This window comes from Rosa chinensis, chromosome 6 (assembly GCF_002994745.2).
Source record: "Rosa chinensis cultivar Old Blush chromosome 6, RchiOBHm-V2, whole genome shotgun sequence".
NCBI classification, from domain to species: domain Eukaryota; kingdom Viridiplantae; phylum Streptophyta; class Magnoliopsida; order Rosales; family Rosaceae; genus Rosa; species Rosa chinensis.
In genome coordinates, this window is record NC_037093.1 from 58,349,355 (window position 1) to 58,372,829 (window position 23,475).

At 38.7% G+C, this 23,475-nt stretch overlaps 2 protein-coding genes across 5 annotated transcripts; one reads left to right on the top strand and one right to left on the bottom strand.

The window, feature by feature from the left end:
- Nucleotides 1-422: 422 nt before the first annotated feature.
- On the bottom strand, nt 423-8,276 carry LOC112172795 (auxilin-related protein 1). Of its 4 annotated transcripts, none has more exons than XM_024310280.2 (9): nt 7,417-8,276; nt 6,706-6,971; nt 6,422-6,630; nt 6,208-6,343; nt 6,015-6,112; nt 5,482-5,547; nt 5,178-5,267; nt 4,825-5,001; nt 423-488 (listed from the first exon to the last, which is right to left on the bottom strand). In XM_024310280.2, the coding sequence occupies exons 1-9, from the start codon at nt 8,055-8,057 to the stop codon at nt 450-452; spliced, it is 1,722 nt and encodes a 573-aa protein (XP_024166048.1). In that variant the 5' UTR covers nt 8,058-8,276; the 3' UTR covers nt 423-449. The 4 variants fall into 4 exon arrangements, with proteins under 4 accessions (XP_024166048.1, XP_024166050.1, XP_024166047.1 ...); XM_024310282.2 differs by lacking the exon at nt 423-488 and adding an exon at nt 4,009-4,505 and having other exon boundaries at nt 6,208-6,322; XM_024310279.2 differs by lacking the exon at nt 423-488 and adding an exon at nt 4,009-4,505 and having other exon boundaries at nt 7,417-8,275.
- Nucleotides 8,277-10,106: 1,830 nt separating this feature from the next.
- On the top strand, nt 10,107-18,021 carry LOC112169893 (probable receptor-like protein kinase At1g11050). The gene is made up of 2 exons (XM_024306985.2): nt 10,107-10,240; nt 15,967-18,021. Exon 2 carries the CDS (start codon nt 15,987-15,989, stop codon nt 17,868-17,870), a length of 1,884 nt encoding a protein of 627 aa, XP_024162753.1. The 5' UTR covers nt 10,107-10,240; nt 15,967-15,986; the 3' UTR covers nt 17,871-18,021.
- Nucleotides 18,022-23,475: the final 5,454 nt, after the last annotated feature.

The following is a 23,475-nucleotide window of genomic DNA, read 5'->3' on the forward strand; positions in this document are numbered from 1 at the left end:
TGGGTAGAATTTCTTTTAAGGTGGGCCCCGCAGGGTCACTTCGGATTTCAAGGTGAAATCCGGGGCGGGTCCTGTCAGTGTATGTATCCACATCCACTCTAATAACAATCTCCGTGTGAAAACTACTATTAAAATACAACTACTATTAACATACAAAGCCATAAAAAAAAATAAAAAAAGTAGTACACCTTACTAACAATTTTACAAAAAAAAAAAAAAATGAAGTCCTTGTAGATTTGTAACAGAAAACAGAAGCAACATGGGATGGTAAGGAGGTTTTTTTGCTTTTCTTATCCCTGTTTTTGAGAACCAAAAAAAAAGAAGAAGCAAAATTCCCAAAATTCATCCGGTGACGCTTCACAGCTTCAGACCAGCACATTTCTACTCGCACAACAGATGCATCTTCCTTCCAATGGGGAAGCCTCTCACAGAAAAAATCATCACAAATACTAAGAAAGTTCCTCCTTGTTGAACTTGGTCCAAGCTTCCTGTTTCAGTGTGAAACCATTTTCATAAAAGATGAAAACAATTACATAACTACCTCAACTGTTCAACATAGGCATCACTTTAGAAAGAAAGGCAGATTTCAAATTGTTTTCAGTCTTATCACTATCGAGGAATTATGGCAGAGTAACTATAAGTGTAACTAAGATATTTATATATTGTACTCGGGGTACATATCGAGGTATCTTTCCGCTATGTCACTGCTATGTTAAAGCAAATGGAGTAGCTATTTGTGCACTCTTTGCTAGTTGGTGCTTGTTAGAATACAAGCATGCTGTAGAGATTTCTGATATTATTTTGGAAAATACTCTAGATGCTTATTGTAATCAGGGGTTTAGGCTCAATGTCCCCCCTTGTATTCGACAGTTTCTTTAATCAAGGCTTGAGGGCAGCCGCACCAGCCCTTTATTCAAAAAAAAAAAAAAAAAGATATTTATATATTGTAACCAAAAAAAAAAAAAAATATTTATATATCTTGGCCTGTTGGGCTTCCGTAGGCATGCTATTGGAGCTCCTTGGGAGTTGGGACAGAAATTTAATGGGCTAGGGTTTTGCTGTAAGCCCATCCCTATGTTTTTAGTTCGTCTAATTACAACAAATTTCTTGTATTTTAAGGGACCTATGCACTTTTTTTTTTTTTTTTTTTGTGCCCATTGACTATGACTGTTCAGAGTTCATAGGCTCGCTGAATAAGTGAGCACTGGTTGTCTAATGGGTGGTGCTAGCATACCACATCCTAAACTTGTCCTTGGTATGGCAAGGGAAGGTATGTATCCGTGACATTCTGGCTTGAGTATGAATGAAATTGATGTTTGGTTCAAAAAAAAAAAAGACTTTGTTAGCTAAAATAAAAAAATTTGACATATTTAACCCTGAAAGATTAAAAAACTTTGAGAATAAATTAAATCACAAGGATAAATATGACAATTATAAAATGAATTTTTATTAAAAAAATTATCTCACAGCCCTCAGTTTTCTCTCCTATATATTTTCCCTCTGCAATGACTATTTTATTTCATTTATTTTTTAAATTTTCTAAATAAAAAAAAATGTGTAATGCTGAGCATGTATGAATAAGGGTAGTACTTTTTAATTCAGGTATAACAGAGGGGAAAAAATAAGAATATACAACCATAGAAGACAGGACAGAAACCCTTACTCGATATATTCATCTTACAGACTTACACAAAGGGAAAAGTTCCTCCGTAACTATGACAGCCAGAAACAAAATACATAACCACTTCCTCTTAGTGCAAAGAGACATATTAAAACCCAAAAACAAAAAGAGCTAAAGTATGGTAATAAGAAACAACCAGTCACAAAAAAATCCAAGAACCCAACTAGGGGTCATCATTTGGCCCTTAGGCCCTAAGCCCGCCCGGCCCGTAGGGCCGAAGCCCTACCCGGCCCTTGCATTAGGGCGGGTCGGCCCGATCCTTTTTAAAATAGGGTAGGGTATGGGCCATGAGAATGAAACCCGGCCCCGCCCTTCGGCCCGGCCTGTTTGAGCCCTTTAGGGCCAAGCCTGGCCCGACCCTTTAGGCCCGCCCGAATAAACCCTAATAATTTTCTATTTTTTCTATTTTTTAATTATGTTTCTCTTTCTTTTATAATATGCAATTTATCTCTTTCTTTTATAATATGCAATTTATCTCTTTCTTTTATAATATGCAATTTATCTCTTTCTTTGAAATTGATTTCTTAAGCTTTATTTTCTTTAGTTTTTATTTTCTTTGTTACATAACAATTAATATTAGGAGATTTAGAGAGATAGTTAATTGAATATAACCACCTTAACTAATATTAATAAATGTTATAAGTTAATTCCCACACACACACACACACACACATTAAATATGATCAACTAAAAACAATGTCTTATATTATGTATATAACCATTGAGCCACATTTTGAGGAAAAAAAAAATTATGTAATTTTTTTTTTTTATTAAACAAAATAAGGCCCTTTTCGGCCCTATTCGGAAGGTCGGCCCGACCCGGCCCTTTCGGCCCTAATAGATCGGGCTTTTAGGGCGGGTAAGGGTTAGCATATTTAAGCCCCGGCCCTAAATTTTGTTGACTTTGACTAGGCCCGGCCCGGCCAGACCCTAAGCCCTAAAATTTAGGGTAGGACCGGCTCTAGCCCGGCCCATGATGACCCCTAAACCCAACTAAACTTCCAACCTGCTTATGAAAATACAAGTGATTTTCTTTTTATGAGCCATTTATGAAAAATTATTCTATAATTCCAGACCAAAGTGCTAGTTTGGGTTAATAGCATCAATCCACACAATAGCAACATGCTATTGTATTAGTCCCTTAATATAATTTTTTTATTTTTCCCGTAAATATAACACCATCGACTTAGACCACCACATGTAAGATAGTGATTGTGGATCAAACTCCAATGCGCGGACCTGTAAGGTACTACGAAGGTCAACAATTTGGGTGGAGCACATCACTAAGAGCAAGTGCACCCGTAGTCAAGAAAAGGCAAAGTCGAGAAGTCAAGAATTCGACCAGTCAAGTTACTATTCACTGCCACTGGACATGGGTTTACACCCGTTGTTTTTCTTGCCCGGTCAACACTGTTCATTATTATATAATTTTAGGGGGTCTCGAAAATCGACTTTTTACACATACATAATTTGGGAAAACTTCCTTCATGAAAGTTATAGAGATCGTTGATACGATCTCGTGCATACGTGGAACGCAATATTCGGAGTTCGTATGAATTTATTATGAATTTTTGAAATCTGAAAATTTTCCATAAATAGCAAAAAAAAAAAAAATTCTATTTTGTTTAAAAGGGTCTTAAATTTTCAGTTTTTCATTTCCCCCCTCCAGTTCTCTCTCTCGCAGCTGCACCAGACGAAGGTCCGACCCGACCCGGATTTTTCTCCGTCCTCCGGCGTCCTCCGGCCAAGGACCCGCCCCCCCCCCGAGGTCGCCTCACCTCGTCCGGCCGCTTCGTCGCCTCAGCTCGCCCAGACGCTGCCTCCAGGTGGAGATCGAAGCAACCCTAGGCGGGTATGCTTGCTGTTGCTGCTTCAGTGTCTGCTGCTGCTGCCTCTGAGGTCGCCTGACCTCTTCTCTCTCCTACTCCTGTCACCCACGTTTGGGTGTGGGTCGAGCTGGCACAAGCCTTGGCTGGGCAAGGAAAATGTCATGGGTATGACTATTTTCTTGGCTGTAGTCAAGAAGGGGTGGGTTTTGCCCGGTCAAAAAACCAACGGTGCAAGTAGGGAAATTGAGAGCAAGGTCACCACATCAGATTTTTCTTGACTATGACTATGACTATGACCTCCGGTGGACTTGCTCTAATAACAAACTAGTCTAATTGTTCCCAACTTTGGAGTCTCAATAGTCCTCAATACCATAGTACTTTCGCTCCCGACAATTTTTACTGACGTACTCTGGACATCAAGGTTATCTTGTAATTGCAAACACAAAAAAGATTCAAAGAACATGAACTATATCCTTTTCTCTTCCAAAAGAATAATCATACAAATGTGTGTATATATATATAGGTCCCAAGTTTGATCCAGTTTCATCATAGGTACAGCAGAGAAACAAGACACACATAACATGATGATCACCAGAATGAAAGAGTGGGAGAGGGGGCAAATGCCAAAGGTGGGAAGGAAAAACTGAAGCAGGGCTCGATATCATGACTATAAGGGACCTCCGTATATGTATCCACTCTAATAACAACCTCCGTGTGAAAACTACTATTAATATACAAAGCCAAGAAAAGTAGTATTCCTTACTGATGATTTTACAAAAATAAATAAATGAAGTCCCTGTAAATTTGTAAAAGAAAACAGAAGCAAAATTCATCCCGTGACGCTTTACAGCTTCAGACCAGCATTTCTACTCGCACAACATATGCATCTTCCTTCCCAATGGGGGAGCCTCTCATTAATGTTAAATGGAAGCTCAAAGAATAAATCATCAAAAATACTAAGAAAGTTCCTCCTTGTTGAACTTGGTCCAAGCTTCCTGTTTCAGTATGAAACCATTTTCATAAAAGATAAAAACAATTACATAACTACTTCAACATAGGCATCACTTTAGAAAGAAGGACAGATTTCAATTTGTTTTCAGTCTTTTCACTATCGAGGAATTATGGCAGAGTAACTATGAAAAAGAGTAACAAAGATATTTATATATTATGGATAGTAATTTTGAATATTAAAGAGAATTCAATCGTCAAAATCTTGCAAGTAGACAAGTCCGTGAAGAAGCCACCAATGATGAGGTCCTAAATAAATAAAACACAATAGTGCTATGAAATATTTGGTGGGATCATAAGGATTACCTTAAGAATATCAAAAACCTTCTCTGCAGTATATTTTTGTTGAAGACTAGCTCCTTTCTGTTGAACCTTATCTGGATGGACACACAATGTGGCCTTTCTGTAAACCTTTTTAACTGAACCAGAAGTAATCAAATCTGTGAGTGAAACTGGCTCCCATCCACAGTCAGGCCAAAGAACCTGTACATCATACCAGAAACAAAAAAGAAAAGAAAAGTAGTTGTCAGTTGAAAGGTATATGTTTAAAGATGCAAGATAAGCCCCCCCCCCCCCCCCCCCCCCCCCCCGGGGGAAAAAAAATAATAATAATTATAATGCAAAACATTCATAGCATACTATTGAGTAAAATTACATACGGATTGCAATGAAGACAATAGTGCACGCATATTCCCTTCTTTCCCTGCAGCCCATCCCTTTATTTTAGCATCCATAGCCTCAGCAATTCTCTGCAGAATGAAATGATGATATAATTAAGTTAATAAGTATACAAGGTATGATGACATAAAGAAACGCAAATAGATTAGAAAGTCATATACAGGGATTATTTAGAAAAAAAATTTAAGTTTTGAGATAGAAATCAACCAATTTATAAAGAATCATCCTACAAATAATCCCTAAAAACACATCAAGAGCCACGGAAATGTAAGAAATACTACTCACACGCCTCTCTTCCTGCTCCTGCTGAGTACGCAAATCGCGTTGGTTCATATCTGCCACTGCTTGCAACTGAATAATGACAATTCAAACCATCAAATTGTGCCAGGTGAACATAAATAGAATTTAATCCAGAAGTTACATCAAGATTGATAGGGTCAAACACCTCTCCACAGAAACATTTTCTATGTACTAGAAATCTAGCATCAAAGTAACTGACAGAAGGCTAAAAAGCAGTCAACTGCTTGTCAAGTAACTTATGACTCTGTAATTGATGCAAACATAATGTTAAGTTGCTAACATTTTCAGGTCGCATAAGCAGTGCAGGAACTAATAATGGTGAAGGGGTTCAACCCTGGACTGCTTGATTGAGGGAGAGAAGAACAAAAGAAGTCATGGACGGTAAGATGACTCTTAGATATATGGTAGAACCAGTACATTATGAATCACTGGCACTCATCAAACAGAGAGAGAGAGAGAAAATAATAGGAAAGGCAAAATGAAAAACAAAAACGTGATAAAGAGGGAAAAACACGAACCGCGCGTTCCTTTGTTCTCTGGTGCCGTCCCAATCTGGCTTTTCGTCTTTCTTCACTTTCACCTTCAACCTCCTCAAATTCTGCAACCATTGGGGAAGCTGATGCAAACAAAAAACATCATAGAAATCAGTATAAAGAAAGAAAATAACATACATAATTGCTGCATGTGAAGTCAAACCAAATAATTAATTACCTCCCTCCATTGAAAAGAGGTCATCAAAGATACCACTTGCAGAAGGGGACTTCTTCATGCTACCTGAGGTCCTAGAAGATGTCCTTTGGGGCCTAGGCCCTCCTCTGTTGACTGTCTGTGCATCAAATATTGGGTCCTGGAAATTGCATCAGTAAGGAACTAACATATCCACTGGTGTTGAAAAATAGCATATTTACGAAACTATGCTCCTCACCGCATTTTTAACCCTTGACTTCGGTACACTGCTAGATCGAAAACCTGTGCTCAACATGAAATCTAGATCATCTCCACTTGATTTACCATGTCTGGTGGCTGAGGATTCTACCCCTTTGTTACGAGAAGGAACTCTGGGAGCACTATTTGGCACCCCAGCACTGGCAAATTTCTCAAGATCATCTATAGAAGACACACCAGAGCTCCTTTCTGCAAGTTCATAAAATTATTATGGGATAAAAGTAATTTCCTTCTAACTCGAGGAAGCATAGGAACCTTTCTCACCCTTTGAAACTTGAGCTGGTTTTGGGGGCGCTTTCAGTTTTGTAGAACTATTTGATGAACCACCGTGGTTCGCGCCTCCAGAATTACTCATCTTACTGAATTGTTCCAGTTCTGAAAGATAATCTAAGGAATCTGCTGGTGTTGAACTTGAAACTGATTCTAAGACCACAAAAGGGTCATCCATTGGTGAACTGAAGTTTGACTTAGTTGAATTAACAGTTGATTGCTGAGTACGACTTTCCTGTGTGTAAGTTCTGAACAAAAAAGAAGCACTCAAATGAGAAACTCGGCATCAATTAGCCACGTGAATAACAAATATAGAAACTTGTAACCACATCATGACATCCCTATACACAAATATTCATATAAAATGCAGCAACCCTGATCACACATACCCATGTCTTAGAACAAATCAATACTTACATGCATTTTAACAAGCAACATTTCCATTGTTCTTCCAAAAGTAGCTCATGAACAATCAGAGAAAGTAAATGCATTATGCTGAGACAGACTTCAGACTAAAACGGCACATCCATAATAATTAAAACTGGAATAGAAACAAAGCTAAAAACCTAAATCCTAAACATCAATGATTAAACTAGTCACAAGAAGCAGCTTAACTATCACTTTTCAAAGCAACTTCAATCAAAATAGCATAAACATAAAACAGAGCTAATTAACCCATCTGGCATTTGCTCAGAAAATACATACCCACTATTGGAAGCATTGCTAACACCAAAGCCAGGTAACAAATCATCAGAATCAGCTGCATTGTTGGCCGGCGTTCCGGTCGTGTTCCCATTTCTATTACTATTGCTCGTACTCTGCAATTTCCTTGCTACTCCACCGAGATCACCCAGCAGGTCATTGCTCGGAGCTGCACTCTGGTTCGGAGCCGAAGCAAACGACCCGAAAAAGTCATCATCCTTCACATTACTATTGACCGAACCACCGGAGTTCCCAAACACACCAAAGCCGTCGTCAAACGACGACGTATTGGCACTCGAACCCGAAAACATGGAATCCAAATTAAAGTCGGAGCCTTGGGATTGCTGCTGTGCGGGTCTAGTGACTCCGCCGCTGAAGATGCCGACGTAATCGTTGAATCCGCCGGAGCCGGCCGTGTTTTGGGTAGAGCTCGATTGGGAGAAGAAGCCGGTTTGATCGTCGAGAAAAGAAGCGTAGGCGGAATTGGAATTGGAATTGGAATAGGCGGAAGATCTGGAGGAGGATGCATACGACGTCGTTTGGGGGTTGTTGGTGGGTGTTGCTCTTCTGGATGCGGCCATCGGCGCCGATTTGCCTTGCGGTTTCAGGCCAAATCTCTCGGTCAAAACACCGAATTCGTCCATGTTCGAAAGGGATTGAAAGTGGGAGCGATTGGGGACGAATTGGCGGGAATTGGGTATTGAGGGAAGAAGAAAAAGATGCGAGCTTGGATCGTTTTCGGGGGATTTGGATGAAGATGGGAATCTGGGTATCTCTGTTTTGGAGCAAATTTGTAAGTGGCGGACCACGACCTATGCCACGAAGAGCAATCAAATTCTTGGTCTTTTTTTTTTTTGGTTTTTCACAATAATTAGGTGTTGTTCTAATTCTTTGTCGGTGTGAAATTCCATCAGTGAATTAATTGCAATAAAAAAGAAATAAGCAGAAAAATAAAACCCAATTGCGTTTTTTATTTTGGTCGAACTGTAGTTGCTCTACAATTTTTCAATCTTAACCCATATATTGAAAGTGTTGATTAAGAGAGCTATTTCTGTCAATCTAGCCACGAATTTTGGCTTTGATTTTGAGTTTTGTCTGAAAAAAGTTAAGTAAAAACGATAAAAAAAAGTATTATTTATTATCAAAAGAGAGGAGAATCAAATGTAAAGTCTTTATTGAAGAGATATGTATTATTTATTTGTTAGTCTTATATCAACACAAAATGATAGAATAATTTTTCTTTAACGAATATGTTACAGGTCATTTACATATTTTCATTAAAGTATCCAACCTCCAATAATGGAGGTGAAATAAGAAAAGAGGCACAAAGGGAAATTTCATAAGGACAACTTGGAATTCCATTGATACAGCTCTGTACAACTAGCATGATCATTGTTCCAGTCCAGTCACAGCTGAGTGCAAACTTAGTCACATTAATCATTTCATTATAACGATCATTGAATAGTGATATAAACTACATGGTGTTCCAATTGCACAAATTCGTGACTTACTGTCCCAGAGTATGAGTGTCCTTTGAGCAGGCTGGTGAAGTGCTGATGCCAACTTTCGTCTTCACTCTTCAGGCACCCCCTCTATCGAGAAAGGTATCAATGAGGACGAGTCTATCGACAGTCGGTCTCGTCATCTCTAATCGGAGTTGGATCCTGTTGTGACCTCTAATTTCATTATCCGATAATGCTTTTACCTTAATGACACAGGTCTTAGAAATATAACTACTCACAAGCTTTGAAACTCCAAAATTTGAAAATCTCCAGCAATGATTGTTCTCTGGTGGTTCACATTCTTAGGCCTCTCCTGATTTTGGTTTGGTCGTTCACTTTCTTAGTTAATGAAGATGCTTTTACAGTTTTACCAACGGGTGCAAAGTATAGCTAGTTTGGTTGGTTAGATTTTGTGTCCAAACAGGAATTGTAGTGACCATATGGGTTTAGTTTGACAATTGAACATTTTTCAAACCTCTTTAGATATTATACTGATTTGGTTCATCTATTGATTTCAAACTCAAAATACGTGCGTAATTTTAATATTGTTAAAAAATCGAATGAAACTAAATTGGTAGTGGTTTGATACGAAATTGACTAAATTTATTTTTGTTAATAAAAAATTATATCAAATCAAAATATTTCGTTGATATAGATAGAATCAATCCTCATATCAAACCAAAATATTTCGTCAATCTAGATAAAATCAACCCTAACTAAAATCAAAAGAATCAAAACACCCAACCAAGAATAAAACAACAAGCACAAATCTAACACAAGGCACCACGCCTAAACAATGAATTAGTATTTTCTTGACAAAGGAAAACTGTTTCCTTTAGTCAAATGCCATGATTTCCCACTTTATACCTTACCAGATCCCAGCCATAAAAAATGTCCTTAGTATATATGGTAATAAACAAATCGCAGAATAGTAGTACTCAAATTTTCTACCGTTACACTCACTTTTCCCGTACAAAATTTACTAAATTTCCTAGGAAGAACAAGAACAAGACTTGGTTTAATCCACAACTTGTAAAATACTAATCTCATTAGAAGTGTCAAACACTAGTTTATTCAGTTTCACATGCCGGAAACACAAGTTTATTCTTCTCCGTAAGTGTGAACTGAAACCTTTTCGTAGTTGCTTAACCACCAAACTTCATTATCATAACCCCCATAGATGGTTTACCAAAATAACAAAATCCAAAGCAAAAACGTGCATGTTTGATTCTTTTGACCAATCCGCAGCCAACGTTGACCACTTTCACTGCTCAAACTCAAAACTCTATATTCCTTGATCCAAAATGTCCAACACCATTTTCAGACAACAAGCACTGTTGTGCGGAAGCGTAACAAACAAGGTATTGATATGAATTCAACAGTAACAAACAAAGCAAAATAAAACAACTTATTTGCAAACCACAAAGAAACACCAAGATTTATAGTGGTTCACTCAATCAGTGTGATTGAACTACATCCACTTACGGAGCCGGCAAGATATTCCACTATGATCAATTTGGAGAAACATACAATTAGAGTTTATGAACAACTCTCTCTACCCAAATCCCCAATACACCCAAACCTATTAACTCTCCTTTGATTCAAATAGAGAAGAAGAAGAATTCTTACTTCTCATATACAATACATAGCAACACCAACAACTAAGCTTAAGAAGCTTCAACTATGGAGTAGCTAAGTCACCAACAAGAATAGGAAGGCTTATGAGTATTCAAGGATGGCTATCAATTTGTTTCTCCCTTCTGCTTCTCTCTGCTTCACGTTCCTCTCATTATTTTCCCATACGGCTGCAATGCCCCAATTCTGTCTATAATTATGTGCTATGTCTAGCACACGCAGTCATCATGAATACCAACACTAGGCTGCCAAATTCAACAAGCTTTTTGACTCTTTCTCTACTTTCCAGCTGCCATATATTCTCTTTCCATGGCTTTATGCAGCTGCTCCATAATTGCCTTGTCCACATATGTATTATTAGACTTGGCACATGCAAACATGGGATGCAAAACATGTGGCTACCCACTCCAAAAAGTCTTCAATTCTTTCGGCTGCTATGCCTTCAAGTGAAGACAACATCAACAATCTCCACCTTGGCTTCACTTGATACAATAACATCACAAGTAGAATATCATATACCAATTTGCCGCTCCAACATCCCCGTAGGGAAGATCAAATTTTACGAACACCAATCAAGTTCAAGCAATGCTTGAACTTGCTCAATGGAACTGGTTTGGTCAACATATCAGCAGGGTTGTCTTCAGTTCCAACTTTCAGGAGCTCTATATCACCATCCTCCACCAGTTGACGAATCTTGTGAAATTTGACATTGATATGTTTAGTGCGAGCATGAGTAACCTGGTTCTCTGCCAAATGAATAGCACTCTGACTATCACAATAGAGATCCACATAATCTTGAATTATTCCCAAGTCCTCAAGCAAACCACGAAGCCAAACTGCTTCTTTTGCACCCTCTGTTACCGCCATGTATTCAGCTTCTGTAGTCGACAAAGCAATAGTAGATTGCAAGTTCGACTTCCAACTCACCGCTCCACTAGCAAGAGTAAACACATAAGCTGTAGTAGATCGGCACTTATCCAAATCACCTGCGAAATCAGAGTCCACATACCCAACAACACACTGACTCATCTTATCCTGCTGAAACACAATTCCAACATCCACAGTACCAAGAATATACCGTAGAATCCATTTCACTGCTTGCCAATGACTTTTTCCTGGGTTATGCATATATCTGCTCACCACACTTAAAGCCTGTGAAATGTCAGGTCTAGTACACACCATACAATACATCAAGCTACCAACAGCACTAGCATAAGGAACTTTAGCCATATATTTCCTATCATCATCAGTGCTAGGAGACATAGAAGATTTAAGCTTGAAATGAGAGGCAAGTGGTGTACTTATAGGTTTAGATTTATCAACCATGCCAAACCGCTGTAGTATCTTCTTCAAATATTGTTTTTGTGACAAACAAACCTTGCCTTTCGATCTATCTCTTTCAATTTCCATGCCCAAAATCTTCTTAGCTTCTCCCAAGTCCTTCATTTCAAATTCACCACTCAACTGTGATTTTAATTTTTCAATTTCCACCTTGCTCTTAGATGCAATTAGCATATCATCAACATATAAGAGCAAATAAATGAAGCTCCCATCATGTAGCTTGCGAAAGTAAACACATGGATCATAAAGACTCCTAGTGTACTTCTGACCAAACATAAATTTATCAAACCGCTTATACCACTGTCTTGGAGACTGTTTCAAACCATACAATGATTTATGCAGTTTGCAAACCAATTTTTCCTTACCAGCAACTTTGAAACCATCTGGCTGAGTCATATAGATCTCTTCTTTCAATTCACCATGTAAAAATGCAGTTTTGACATCAAGTTGTGCTAACTCAAGATCAAAATGTGCAACCAAGGCTAATAGAATACGAATAGAAGAATGCTTCACAACAGGAGAAAATACCTCATTGTAGTCTATTCCTTCTTTTTGTGCATAGCCTTTAGCTACCAATCTAGCCTTGTATCGAGATCCTTCCTTTTTAGCAAATACCCATTTGCAGCCAATTGCTCTCTTCCCATGTGGTAACTGAACCAACTCCCAAGTCTTGTTCTTGTGAAGAGACTTCATCTCTTCATCCATTGCTTTTTCCCATTCTACACTATCTGCATGTATCACAGCTTCTTCATAGGTAGAAGGAATTTCTTCTTCAATAATTGGAAGTGCATAAGTTACCATATCATTTAGCCAAGCCGGCTTTGGAGCATTTCTTTTTCCTTTTCTAAGTGCAATAGGTCCATGTTGCTGTGGAGACTCTTGAGCTTGAGCGTCTACTTCAATACTTGAATCTTCATTTGTAGAATCATCTAGCTCAACTGTAGGACTACCTGGATCAATTGGAGTTTCATCAACTTTTTCTTTAAACTCCACCTGCTTCAAACTCTCTATGGTCATCTTCTGTTTTTGAGAATCAGTCTGCTCACTCTGATTAACCATAACAGCCTCATCGAATGTCACATCTCTGCTTACAATAACTTTCCTCACATCTGGACACCAAAGCCTAAATCCCTTCACACCATCATTAAATCCCAAGAAAATAGCTTTCTTGGCTCTCGGATCAAGCTTGCTTTCCCTGACATGAAAATAAGCAGGACAACCAAAAATATGTAAGTAATGATAATCAGTAGCAGGTTTTCCAGACCATACCTCCATGGGCGTTTTACCCTCATTTGCAGCAGTAGGCAACCTGTTGATGAGATGGCCTGCATATGTAACTGCCTCAGCCCAAAACTCTTTGCCTAATCCAGCATTAGACAACATACATCGAACTTTCTCTAGTAAAGTACGATTCATGCGCTCTGCCACCCCATTTTGTTGCGGTGTCTCTCTAACTGTGAAGTGTCTCACAATGCCCTCATCTTGACATAACTTCAAGAATGGATCAGACTTGTATTCACCACCATTATCTGATCTGAGTCTCTTAATTTTCCGACCTGTCTGAGTCTCAATCATCTTCTTCCACTTCACAAATATATCTAAGACTTCATCTTTATGCTTCATGGTATACACCCATACTCTTCTAGAGAAGTCATCAACAAAAGAGACATAGTAGTGTTTACCTCCCAAAGATGCAGTTTTGGTAGGTCCCCACACATCTGTGTGAACATAGTCTAGAGCACCTTTAGTCTGATGAACTGCAGTACCAAACTTCACTCTAGTCTGCTTTCCCAATACACAATGTTCACAAAATTCCAATTTGCAAGTCTTTGCACCCTTCAACAAACCTTGCTTCACTAATCCCTGCATTGCTTTCTCACCAGCATGTCCAAGACGCATATGCCATAATCTGGTAGTATCTGCATCATCTGTAGTCTCAGAAATTGCTGTTTCACTTGTCACTGTACTCCCTTGTAGAAAATACAAGTTTCTATCTCTAGTACCTCTCATCATCACAAGTGAACCTGACACAACTCTGGCAACTCCATTCTTCAATGTGATTGTAAGACCCTTTGATTCTAAAGTTCCCAAAGAGATAAGATTTTTCTTCAAGTTCGGAACATACCGAACATCTGTCAATTCTCTAACAACCCCATCATGCATTTTTAGACGAATTGTACCAATCCCTCTAGTTCTGCAAGGACTATCATCTCCCATCAAAACTACTCCACCATTTAGTTCTCTTAAAGTAGAGAACCATTCCTTGTTAGGACACATGTGGTGTGTACAACCCGAATCCAGAATCCATTTCTCAGAGTAATCAAGTGAAGATGAGCTTGCCAAAGCAAAATCAATCTCATCCTCTTTAACATCATCAAAGGTAGATGAACAACTCAATGCAAAACCAAAATCATCATCATCTTCAGATTTTGCAACATTCACTTCAGAACCCTTCTTGTCTCTAGTCTTCAACTTGGGACAATCTTTCTTCCAATGCCCCTTTTGGTGACAAAAAGCACACTCATCTTTTGCAGGAAATTTGCCTCTTGACTTGGAACGAGAATTACCTCTTTTTCCACCAAAATTTCTATCTCTAGATCTTCCTCTTACTACAAGTGCTTCACCTGTCACTTTCTGCAATTGCTTCTCCTTCTTTCGACACTCATTATTTATCAATGAATTACACACATCATCAAATTTCACAAATTCTTTTCCATGCAACAAAGTTGTAATCAAATGCTCATACTCGTCAGGGAGAGAATTTAGCAAACACAAAGCCTTATCCTCATCACTAATTTGCACATCTAAATTAGCCAAATCTGCAAGTATCTTATTGAAATCACTGATGTGTTCAGACATAGAAATACCTTGCCGATAATTGAATCGGAAAAGCCGCCTCTTCAGGTGAAACCGGTTTTCAGCACTCTTGATCATGTATTGGTCTTCCAATTTCTTCCACAGCTGTTTTGCCGAAGTTTCTTTCATGATAAAGAACTTCATATCCTTTGCAAGGCACAATCTGATAGAACCACAAGCCCACTTATTAATCTGCTTCCACTCCTTCTCACTCATATCTTCTGGTTTGTCTTCAAGAGCTATATCCAATTCTTGTTGACACAAGACGTCCATCATCTCACACTGCCACATGCCAAAATTGTTTGTTCCATCAAACTTCTCAACTTCAAATTTGGCATTGCCAATTGATGGCCTAGTAGTCGACGACGATGAACCCGAACTCGAATTTTTCTTTGTGTCAACCATTGAATCCAATCAATACACAACTCCCAAATTCAGAACCGGAGCTCTGATACCAGTTTGTTGTGCGGAAGCGTAACAAACAAGGTATTGATATGAATTCAACAGTAACAAACAAAGCAAAATAAAACAACTTATTTGCAAACCACAAAGAAACACCAAGATTTATAGTGGTTCACTCAATCAGTGTGATTGAACTACATCCACTTACGGAGCCGGCAAGATATTCCACTATGATCAATTTGGAGAAACATACAATTAGAGTTTATGAACAACTCTCTCTACCCAAATCCCCAATACACCCAAACCTATTAACTCTCCTTTGATTCAAATAGAGAAGAAGAAGAATTCTTACTTCTCATATACAATACATAGCAACACCAACAACTAAGCTTAAGAAGCTTCAACTATGGAGTAGCTAAGTCACCAACAAGAATAGGAAGGCTTATGAGTATTCAAGGATGGCTATCAATTTGTTTCTCCCTTCTGCTTCTCTCTGCTTCACGTTCCTCTCATTATTTTCCCATACGGCTGCAATGCCCCAATTCTGTCTATAATTATGTGCTATGTCTAGCACACGCAGTCATCATGAATACCAACACTAGGCTGCCAAATTCAACAAGCTTTTTGACTCTTTCTCTACTTTCCAGCTGCCATATATTCTCTTTCCATGGCTTTATGCAGCTGCTCCATAATTGCCTTGTCCACATATGTATTATTAGACTTGGCACATGCAAACATGGGATGCAAAACATGTGGCTACCCACTCCAAAAAGTCTTCAATTCTTTCGGCTGCTATGCCTTCAAGTGAAGACAACATCAACAAGCACATCAAGCAAGATGTGCAGCAAAACCTTCACATTCTGCTCTCTTGTCTTCCTCATCTCCATCACTCTCAACACTGTTGCAGCTGCTGCTTCATCATGCCCCATAGATCTGAGCTACGTCGAAACCTTCCCATGGGACACCTCCCTCTGCATCGCCCCGAACGGCACACACTGCTGCCAGACCCTCCTCAGCCTCTTCGGCATAGGCCTGGCCCAACACCTCAAGCAAACCTCCATGTTCCAGCTCCCCAACGCCACCGCCTCCGCCGCTTGCCTCTCTGATTTCCAGTCCAAGCTCTCATCTTTGTCCCTCCAGCCCACCCTAGTCCCCCTCTGCTTCCCGAACACCACCCAGTTCGTCTCCAGCCCCGCCAGCTGTGCCGGAATCCTCACCGTCCAGGACTGGACGGAAAAGGTGGGGGCCATCAGCGCTATAGACACATCGTGCAAAGGAGATCTGGAGGGGCTCACCAAGTGCAGCTCTTGCCTTGATGCAGGGTTGAGTGTGACTAACTTGTTGAGCGGGTTGGGCCCAAACAACACCAAATGTTTCTACTTTACTGTGTTATATGCTGCAGGGATTGTGAACCAGTTGGGCCCAGATGATCCAAGAACTGGGGCTTGCATTCTGGGCTTGCCTCTGTCCACCTCAGCTGCCAAGAAGAGTTCAAGTCAGGTGAGCAGGAAGACTCTGCTGAAATGGGTGTTTGGGGTTTTGGGGGCTATTCTTGGGATTTTGCTTGCTGTTGGGGTTATAGTCATGTACAGGAGGTATGACTTGAAAGGGAGGCAAAATGCTAGGCATGATGAGTATGTGAGTAGCTTTAGAGCTAGTTTGTTGCCTAATTCTGGTGCAAAGTGGTTTGGGATTTCGGAGCTTGAGAGAGCCACTGATGGGTTCTCTCAGAAGAACATGATAGGCCAAGGTGGGTATGGGGTTGTGTACAAGGGCACACTTGCTGATGGGACTCTTGTTGCAGTGAAGCAAATTCTTGATATGGAGTCTTTGGATTCGAAAGGGGACGAGGAGTTTTCAAATGAGGTAGAGATTATAAGCAAAATCCGGCATAGGAATCTGCTCTCGCTTAGAGGGTGTTGTGTTACTAGTGATGATTTTAAAGGGAAAAGGAGGTTCTTGGTTTATGATTTCATGTCAAATGGGAATCTGAGTGACCACTTGAGCAATAGTAATAGGAGATTGAGTTGGCCTCAGAGAAAGAGTATAATACTTGATGTTGCAAAGGGGCTTGTTTACTTGCACAATGGGATCAAGCCTGCTATTTATCACAGGGACATAAAAGGGACTAACATACTCTTGGACTCGGAAATGAAGGCGAAAGTTGCAGACTTTGGTTTGGCCAAGCAAAGTTCAGAGGGGCATACTCACTTGACAACAAGAGTTGCTGGCACTTATGGTTATTTGGCACCTGAATATGCTCTCTATGGACAGCTTACAGAGAAGAGCGATGTTTACAGCTTCGGCATTGTGATTCTTGAGATCATGAGTGGGAGGAAAGTGCTGGACACATCGAATTCCAGCATGAATTTGAATTCGGTTGTTTTGATCACGGATTGGGCGTGGATGCATGCGAAAGCAGGGAGTGTGGAGGAGGTTTTTGATGAGACATTGAGGGAGGAAGGACCAAAGAGTGTTATGGAGAGGTTTGTGAATGTTGGGATTCTTTGTGCTCATGTTATGGTGGCTTTTAGGCCTACCATTTCAGAAGCACTGAGGATGTTGGAGGGTGATATTGATATTCCTAAACTACCAGATAGGCCAATGCCACTTGGGAATGAGTCTTATAGATCTTCTTTTGGGTTTTCTACCATTCTGGAAAGTGAAAGATCAAGACCCAGCTTTAGTTCAAGCATTGTAACTCCAAGTCCCCAAACATAGATTGAAGATGTGAAGTGAACTAACTAGGACGCTTGGTAGTTTGGTATATGTGCTTGTATCATTTCAATCTTCTGTTATCTTTGCTACGGCATCAATGTACAGTGACTAAAACAAGAAATTGATGAAATTACATATTCTTTTTGCCGCAACATATAGTTTCAAACTGTCAAGGTCTCATTCTTTCTTTTGATTTCTACCAACCCTCGGTCAAAATGTTCAAAATGTTGGCGGATCATATTTAATACTTGCAGTTGCACGTGTGTTTTTGTTAAACAACGCCAAAAATGACGTCGTGTGTTTTCACTCTTTTGAGATGCAAAGGAGACGATAACACAAACGCTTCCTTAATAGAGAGAGAGGAGACAACTGTGTAAGATCAAATATGGACATAACACATATCATCATAAAGTAATTGATGATTAGCTTAATATCAATCCTAGTTTAACATGGATACAAACAGTAAATCAATACTAGTGACTTAATGAATAGTGTATCAATTCATTAAGGATAGTAATCCATTGCTTAGTCTACAAGGAAGGCTACAAGTTGTGATACATTAAGAATCTAACTAGGAAACCTAATCCGATGAGTAATGCTTTAATGGGAAGCTTCTTGAGGGTTAAGTCACCTATATATATACAGATGAATTGGTCCCTGATTACTACCACGACTATTGCATAAGTTCTGTCCATTGAGAAGCAAGTTGGTAAGTAACAGAAGGCCATATTCAGTGTTCGTGTTTGCAGCTGCATAAGATGGAATCTATGCCAGTGATTGCTGAAGGTAAGCCTTAATCCCTTTTATGATTGTGTGCATATATTGTGAGCATGTAATTATGGTTTTACAATTGGTATCAGAGCATAGGCTCACAAGTATCAAAATCGTTTTAGGGTTTTGCAAAACAAACACAAAAAAAAAAAAAAAAAAAAAAAAAAAAAAAAAAAAAAAGGTTTTTGCTTTACGGATCAAGTAACTGGTCAGGTAACTGACCAAGTCACTGATCAGGTAACTGACCATGTAACTGGTCATGTAACTGATCAAGGTAAGTTACTTAAGTCGATTGCTGCATCTGGTTAAATATCAAATTCATGCTTCCGCTGTGATTTTTAGCAGCAAATTGGGGAAAAAGCAAAAACAGGTTTTTCTGTGAAATTGATTTCGATTCATAGCATGATAATTGAGTTTTTGATTGTGCTCAAGAACCCTAGTTGCATTCCCGGCGTGCGTTAGGTTAGAGTAGATGGTGACCGGATGAAATTTACAATTTCTTGATTGTTCTGTGGTTTCTTGGAATCGAAACAATTTTGATTGTGCTTGAATATGCATGATGAATTGATTGATGATATGGTATTGTATCTGTGATTGTGTAAAAATTGCATGAAGAACAAAAATCTCCCAGAATTTTTTACACATTATTAAAATTGACAGATATGAGAGCTTAATTTTCTTACAAGGATGAATCTGGGTAGAATATAAAGTTAAAAGCTCATGGGTTTTGTGGTTTTCTGTTGGCATAAGTGATTATGATGCACAAAGCATTCGTCATTGATGTTGGCAGAAAACAATGATCAGGTCACTGACCATGTAACTGGTCAGGTCACTGACCAAGTAACTGGTCAGGTCACTGACCATGTAACTGGTCAGGTCACTGACCATGTAACTGGTCAGGTCACTGACCATGTAACTGGTCAAGTAACTAATCAAGTATCTGATCGAGTAACAAAACTGAAATTGTGTTTTGTGTTTTAAAACTATGCTTCAGTTTTATCTTCCAAAGAAGTGGTCAAGTATGGTTTTAGAATACAAAACAGCAATATGCGTGCTTGATGAAAATAAATACGGATACTTAGAAATTTTTCTTCTGTCTAAAGATGTGGATAAATTTCTTTGGATAACTTGTTTTCATTGAACATGGTATATTGATAAAGAACTCCAGGATGTTATGCTTCTGCTCAAAAGTGTTGCTTAACATTATTTTTGGTTATGGACTGATATGAATACAAGTATGGATTGTTTAGGTTTTCTGTATGTTCTTGTTTTGGTTGCTTAAAGCTAAATAAAACACAGAAAACTTAAAGTTATTTTCTTTACAAATTGAGAACTCACACGAATTTTTGTTTTGCTCCTTAGGTAACTCTTACATGAACTTGAACAGTGTCTTGATGCTAACTGGAACCAACTATAGAGCTTGGCTAGATTCTGTAGAGAACTATATGGGAATGCATGAGAACATAGACTATTGCTTCACTGAGGACAAACCTGAAGAGTTAACTGAAAAGAGCACTAAGAAGGAAACTGATCTTTACAAGAAGTGGCATAGGTCCAATAGAATGGCTAAGAACCTCATTCGTACCTCTATGTCCAAGACTGTCAGGGGAAGTATAGAAGAACCTGAGCTAGCATCAGATTTTCTGGAACTCATAGGTGCTAAGTTTAAAGAAAGTGAAAAAGCAGAAGCTGCTAGGCTAACCAAGGAGTTTCATGATTTGAAGTACATGGGTTCAGGGGGAGTTAGAGAGCATATTATGAAGATGATCAATATAAATGGCAGACTCAGGGAGCTCTTGATGGGGGTTAGGGATGAGCAGGTAGTGCATTATGCACTACATTCCTTGCCTAACAGTTTTAGTCATCTTAGGACCAGTTACAACTCTCAAAAGGGAAACTGGACTCTAGATGAACTTATATCCATCTGTGTGGATGAAGAATCTAGGATCAAGGAAGAAAAGCAACCTGCTACAACCATTAACCTCATTGAGAAGCCTAAAAGGAAAAAGCCCCAGAATAAGCTCAAGTCTATCAAAGCCATAACTAAGAGTTCAACAGCTGCAGTGGCCAAGGAAAACAGGCCATTTAGGTTCAAGTGCTACTTTTGCAAAAGAGTAGGACACATGAAAAAGGACTGCACTGGCTATAAAAATTGGTTAGCCAAAAAGGGTAAGATTTTTTCTAATACAGTTTTTTCTTTAGAAATTAATCTTATAAATGTTGAACCTCAGTCTTGGTGGATAGATTCAGGCTCACCTATTCATATTACTAATTCTTTGCAGGGATTCATAAGGAGGAGAATCCCAAAAAGTGATGAAGTGAACCTGTGTGTAGGTAATGGCATGAGAGTGGCAGTCAAGGCTATTGGAACCTTAAAGCTCGATTTAGGATTAGGAAAATTGTTAGTTTTGGACAATGTTTTTTATGTACCTTCCATGAGAAGGAATTTGGTTTCGGTTTCTCTTTTAGTAAAATCTGGTTGTAGACTTGTTATGGATAGTAATGGAATTCTTATTTCTAAAAATTCTGTTCAAATTGGTTCTGGTGTTATTATGAATGATTATTTACAGTTAAATTGTTCAATGGCTCAACAAGAAATTTTACTTGTTGAAAATAACACAAACAGTACTAACACTTTAACAGGTGTTAAAAGAACCAAACTAAATGAAAAGTCTGCATTTTTATGGCATAGAAGACTCGGCCATGTTTCAAAAGAGAGACTGAAAATTTTGGTGAAAAACAACATCCTAAATGAACTTGATTTTTCTGATCTAACAGACTGTGTTGAATGCTTTAAGGGAAAAATAACTAATACTAGAAAGAAGACTGCATATAGAAGCCAAAATTTATTAGAACTCATACACACTGATATATGTGGACCATTTAGGCATCAAACTATCTGTGGGAATGTGTATTTTATCACATTCATTGATGACTTTTCTAGATACAGTTATATTTATCTACTTTCAGAAAAGGCACAAGCATTGAAAGCCTTTCAAATATTTAAGTCTGAGGTAGAAAATCAACTAGAAAAGAAAATCAAAACAGTAAGGTCAGATAGAGGGGGAGAGTTCTATGGAAAGTACACTAAATCCGGCCAACAAAATGGTCCATTTGCCTTGTTTTTGCAAGACAATGGAATTAAAGCTCAATACACAACACCCTATAATCCACAACAGAATGGTGTTGCAGAGAGAAAGAATAGGACTCTTTTGAACATGGTTAGATGCATGATGTGTACGACTGGTTTGCCTAAATTTCTGTGGGGTGAGGCTTTAAAAACTGCAAATTATATTTGCAACAGGACACCTAGCAAAGCCATAGAAAATACTGCTTTTGAGCTTTGGTGTGGCAGGAAACCTAGTCTTCATCACTGTCATGTTTGGGGATGTCATGCAGAAGCTAGGATTTATAATCCAAGCTTGAATAAACTTGACCCCAAAACTGTTAGTTGCTATTTTATAGGTTATCCAGATAAATCTAAAGGCTATAAATTATATTCTGCTCATCATTCACCTAGAATTTTTGAAACACATCAAGTAAAGTTTCTAAGTGAAAAAGTTCACAATACAAACCTTGAGGATTTAACCTCAGATTTTGAGGAAATTGTGTCAGATGAGAATATAAGTGTAGCATTGCCTTTAGAACAAGATGTAACTGATCATGTCACTGGTCACGTAACTGACCATGTCACTGACCAAGTAACTGTACCTGGTCAAGTCACTGCCCATGTCACTGCCCATGTCACTGACCATGTCACTGCCCATGTCACTGACCAAGTAACTGACCACGTAACTGGTCAAGTAACTGAACCTCAAAATCATCCAGTGGCTCAACCTAGAAGATCACAGAGAGCAAGAAAACCAACTTATGGGGGGGAAGAGAGTGACTACATTGTTATCTGCAAGAAGCAGAAATTGAAATGGACTGTACAGAGGACAATAATCCAACTACATTTAATCAAGCCATTGAAAGTAATGAATCTCATCAATGGCAGCAAGCAATGGAAGCAGAAATTAATTCCATGAGTCAAAATACAGTTTGGGAATTAGTTGAACCTGACCCAAACCAGAAGCCTATAGGTTGTAAATGGGTTGTAAATGGGTTTTCAAAACCAAAAGAGATGCAAATGGCAATGTAGAGAGACATAAAGCAAGATTAGTTGCCAAAGGTTTTACACAGAAGGAGGGCATTGATTTTACTGAGACTTTTTCTCCAGTTTCTACAAAAGACTCGTTTAGGATAATCATGGCTTTGGTGGCTCATTTTGATATGGATCTGCACCAGATGGATGTTAAAACAGCTTTCTTGAATGGTGAACTAGATGAAGTGATTTATATGAGGCAACCAGAAGGTTTTGTGCGAGCTGGAAGTGAAAACTTAGTGTGCAAATTAAGAAAATCAATTTATGGCCTAAAACAAGCTTCTAGACAGTGGTACAAGGAATTTGATTCTGTGATTTCTACTTTTGGATTTACAGAAAATCTTGTTGATGAGTGTGTTTATTTGAAGACAGTTGGGAACAATTTTATTTTTCTGGTACTCTATGTGGATGATATACTTTTGGCTAGCAGTAACATTAAATTGCTTAAAGATACCAAGAGTTTTCTGTCAAAGAATTTTGACATGAAAGACTTAGGAGAAGCATCCTATGTACTAGGTATTGAGATTAAAAGAGATAGGGCACAGAGACTACTTGGTTTGTCTCAACAGAATTATGTTACCAAAATTCTAAAGAGATTTGGTATGGAGAAGTGTGCAACTGGAGAAGTCCCCATGTCCAAAGGAGATAAACTAACCAAGAAGCAAAGTCCCAATAGTGATGTTGAAAAGGAAA